At 48.1% G+C, this 4489-nt stretch overlaps 1 protein-coding gene across 1 annotated transcript in view; it reads left to right on the top strand.

The window, feature by feature from the left end:
- CADPS (Ca++-dependent secretion activator) overlaps positions 1 to 4489 on the top strand; it is a 193446-nt gene that overhangs the window by 49458 nt on the left and 139499 nt on the right. Inside the window, exon 4 of the mRNA XM_009329499.1 lies at positions 562 to 642. Within this exon, the coding sequence (XP_009327774.1) occupies positions 562 to 642 (81 nt within the window). The remainder of the gene's footprint in view (positions 1 to 561; positions 643 to 4489) is intronic.

Here is a 4489-nt window from a genome sequence, read left to right as displayed (position 1 = left end):
TAGCACAGGGATGCAGCAATGTGGGGGAAAAGGGAAAGAAAATAAGCAAATGCTATTGTTGTGCATTTCTGCTGAGCCTTCTTCCATCTTTTTCTGGGTGGCAAGCAAGGGTAGGGGCTGTTCAGCTTGGTGATCTGGAGCTGCTGTGTGTCCTGCCCCAGCACAGGGGGGCTATGGCTTCCCAAGCACCAGCAAAGTGATAGCCTCTGGAGGGCACCCCGCTTTTCAGGGGTTCAGATAGTCGCCAGTAGGGCTTGCTGCTAGACTGGCTCACAGGGCAAAGTGGGTGTAAGACCTCGAGGTGAGGATGCTCAGCCACAGGAGGCAGCTGGGCAGACATCAAAACAGGGTCTGCACGGTCCCCTGGTCATGTCTGTCTTGGGACCTGGTAAACATTGTGTGCATTCTTTGTGGGGGGCTCTGTCCCAGAGCGGGGCCCGTCACCACTCCCTCTATGCTATAGTTAATTGATAACGTAATACAGACAGTCAGCCTGAAGAACTTGTAAAGGTGCTGCATTGGTTAATTTTTCACCTTGATTTGCTTTTTGTTTTTATACAGCTGGACAACCCAGATGAGCAAGCAGCACAGATCAGACGCGAATTAGATGGACGTCTGCAAATGGCAGAGCAAATTGCCAAGGTAAAAAAAAAAGTCTTCTGTATTAACAAGCTCTTCATATAGAAGCACATAAGTAGTTTGATGCAGCCCCCAGGTCCTGTCCTTCCCTCACAGGTTTCTTCTCCCAGTAATCACCAGTTAAAAATGTGCAGATTTTTAACATAAACAAAGCAACAAGTACAGATGAAGCTGTTGTGATGTGCATTTCTTGGAACGTCCTGATGAGCTGGGACAGTTTAGGTTCCTGCAAAATCCCTTATGAATCCTCAGCAGTGGGGAAGAAATTGTCCTGAAATGCTCCAGCTAGATCTGCAAGTGCACATCTAAGCCCTCTTTGTCAGACTTGTATGCTGGGCAATAAGGTGGGTGATGGCATGTAAAAAGGAGCCAGGAATTGCCCTAAAGGGGTTTGTGCTATTTGCTGGGCTGCTGGGAGCCACAGTTCCCTGCCTGTAGGTAGATGCTGCCTCAGTAAAGGTACTTCAGATATGCCATCCCAAACATGTTCACGCTTTGCACGAGAGCAGTCAGGCTAGCGTTGCACCGTGCGGACATCACTGCCGTCTGGAGCAGCAGCAGACACGGGACCTCAAAACAGTTTTCGTAACCAAGCACTTGGCTAAACTCCCCAGAGACCCTTCTGTAAGGAGGCACCTCCCTAGGAGCAGATCACACCCTCACACAGTGCAGATTTATGTGGCCTCCGATGGACCACAGATGGAGAGAAACCCTGGATCCTGCTGACATGAGTATGGCCGTGATTTTATCCTTGCATCTAATCAGATTCTCTGAGTCACTGATAAAGCCCTAATGGGGCTGAAGTCATTGGGAGTGATCTATCTGTCTGTTCTTGATAATCAAGAAACCATTACTAGAAGGAAAAGAAAAAGGTCTAATCAGGGAGACGTAGCTCAGGCTAGGGACCTGCTTTTCAGCAGCAGTCTTCCTGGCACTGAGCTGTGCCGAATGTTGGGGATTTATGAGAAAGGTAATATCAGAGCTGTTTTAGACCACACTGAGATCCCTGCGTGTGAAAAGCAGAGCCCGTTCATTTATGGTCAGGCATTAGCAAGGATGCCGGTAGCGCCTGCGCAGTTACTCCTCATTAATGCTTCTGTTAAACAGCTACTGCTGTTGCGTCTTTGGGAAGGTAGGTTCTGGTTTTCCCCATTTCACTGATAAAAATAGTAAGGTGACCAAGGACGACGTGGCCAAACGATGGTGCAGAAAAGCAGCAAACTGACTGCAGCTCCTTTGTTCAGCATGCAGCCCTTTGCCATTTTATTGTCAAGAAAAGCTACAGTATTTTTCATTTGTGCCAAAATGTAAGCCCCTGCACGGAGCGCTGCTGCTCCGGTTCTGAGATGGGTAGCCAGGCACTGGGTGCCAGAATGAGATTGCCTGGTTTCGTTGTTTCATTTTCTCTTTATGGCATGTGGGACAACAATATGCATGGCTCAGTAGCAGCCAGCAAAGGCTGCAGCTTCATGAATTGTTTTTTGCAAACGAGAATTTGCCATTTCCATTCCTCCCCCAAGGATGCTGAAAACTAACCATGCCACTGCTGGCCCTGCGAGAGACAGGGAAAAGTCCTCAACACAACCTGACATTTCCCTGTGCAGAATTCAACCTTCGAAATACAGCTGTGCAGCTTGGGGGGTGGTTTAGAGTAAAAGTGACTTACCTGTGATCCAGTTGGCAGGTATTGATATTTAATCTCCTTCACGTTACTGCTGCAGGCCTTCACAGTACTACTGCAGGCCTGCTCTCCAGAATGTCAGATCCCACCAGCACCTGCCTGCGAGAAACCTTGTTCTTTCATACCCATGGATACCATCTTTTGGAGGCATCCAAATGACCTTTTGAATCCTTCTCTGTATCCTCCTTTCCGGGCAAGGCTAGTTTCCCTCTAGCATAGGGCAGGTTCACAATTCAGCTCAATGAAAGGATAACATTTCTGATTTTACCTCCAATCTGCAGCTTTTACTGCAGATTTGCTGCACAGGGAGACTTACTGTGCTCGTGAAACCAGCCCTGAGGTGACCGTCTTGAAGATTCCATGCTAAAGGCAAATTAACGCCTTGTTAATGAATTAAGAAATTCACACTAGGACATTTATACTTCAGAGGCAATGAAGGCTGTGGAGTCTTAACAGGACTTGGGATCACAGCGCTGCAGGACTGGTGGCTCTGCAAGCCCTTGTCTGACCCATCGTGTGACCCCGAACAAGTCACCACACATGCCAGCTTTCCTCAGTGACCAGGTCCTGTGTCTGGATACCAGGGCACAGCTCTGGGTCTTTTTACCTCCTCGTGTGCCCAGGAGAGTGCAGCTCAGCACAGCGCCAGTGCAGCATTGGGCAGAGTCCCCCACTGAGCCTGACTCCATCAAAGCCCATAAGCTCAGCCTTGGAGCCAGCCAGCTTGAGGATCATGCTCGAAGTCAAGCAGATGTTTTGAAACTGAATCTAGGCAGACTTTTCACTCTGTGTTGTACGTTTCCAGCAGCTAAATGTGAGCAGCGTTACAGCTGAGAGCTTAGTGGTGCCAAGGCAGAGGTATATTTTTCTCTGCAGTAGCAAGTGCTCTTCTGTCCTGTGGTGTCTTTCCCCTCACCCAGTCACCTGGCCACGTGTAGGGGCAACTAAATGAGACCTTGGGATGACACCAGAGCAATATGTCTATCTGGGGCTGGACCCACTCTACTTCAGCCTGCTGGACTGGTCATTCCTTGCGGTCTCTTAACTCTGCTTCTCTCCACACTTGTCCCCATTTCTGGTCCTCTACCTGCTCCAAGTACATGTGGAGGTGACTAGCATCCTTTCTTGCTGTTGTCTGCATCCCTTGACTGTGTCTTCCTCCAGACTTCCCCCAGCTCTATCTCCAGTCTGATGGGTAACTTGGGACCACACCTGCACCTCTGCATTTCCATCATCAGACCCAGTCCCAGTAAAATTGCCACACGTCACATCAAACTACCTGGTTTTAGCCTTAGTATGAGAAGTTGCTGCTGGCAGATAGTGAAATGTCTCAGTCCTTGCTGCACTCCTGAAGAGGTCTGTGGGGGCAGTGCCAAAATTGCAGTCCCCGGAGAGATGGATAGCAGCAGGGTGAAAAAGCAATAATGTTTGAACATCATTGCTTCAGCAGTAGTTCTCAAAAATCTACAAAACAGTTGTGTTTCTTTTCCTAGGGGTGGCTTGTAACTTATATAATGCATAGACAATAAACCAGACTGATTAGGTAGTTTATCTTATGCCAGGTCTAATTTACATGAGGGAATTGCTTCCCAAGATTGAGACTGGAAACAGAAGACTATATTTTAACTGCTTGGTGCTTGTGCCGCTGTGAGCTTGTAATGAGTAAGCTATTGAGGACTGATGCAAAACTAGTGCAGTGGAGTACTTTTTCAGCAGCCTGATGACAGTCTTCTAGAAGAAACATGACCTTGTTTTCTTTTCTAGCATACATTTTATGAACCACTTTTTACAATATTATGAATTGCCACTAAGATACTTTGCACTTCAGCCTTGAATTCCCTGGCTGCAGATGCTGCCTCGCTGTCGTATGCCTTGCACAGTCTCTCGTAACCCACTGAGAGACATTCAAATCCTGAGCAGATTTGGGGCATGGGCAGAGTTGTCAGAAGACGTAGGGCTCAGACTAGTGATACTAACGGAGCTGGAGCATGGGCAGCAGTTCAAAGCTGAGAACACACTTTGGGGCACGTCACGTTTTGCTTTCATTATGAGCTTTGGCTTTAATGTTGAAGTGTCCTGTTTACAACAAACAGCATCAGAGGGTCTCGCAGTGAAAGGTTGTCTTGTTGGAGGGAGACACAGGCCCTGGCAAGTAGTGGAAAGGGTGTT

This window comes from Pygoscelis adeliae, unplaced genomic scaffold (assembly GCF_000699105.1).
Source record: "Pygoscelis adeliae isolate BGI_AS28 unplaced genomic scaffold, ASM69910v1 Scaffold148, whole genome shotgun sequence".
NCBI classification, from domain to species: Eukaryota; Metazoa; Chordata; class Aves; order Sphenisciformes; family Spheniscidae; genus Pygoscelis; species Pygoscelis adeliae.
This window is presented reverse-complemented; position numbering and strand designations above follow the sequence as displayed.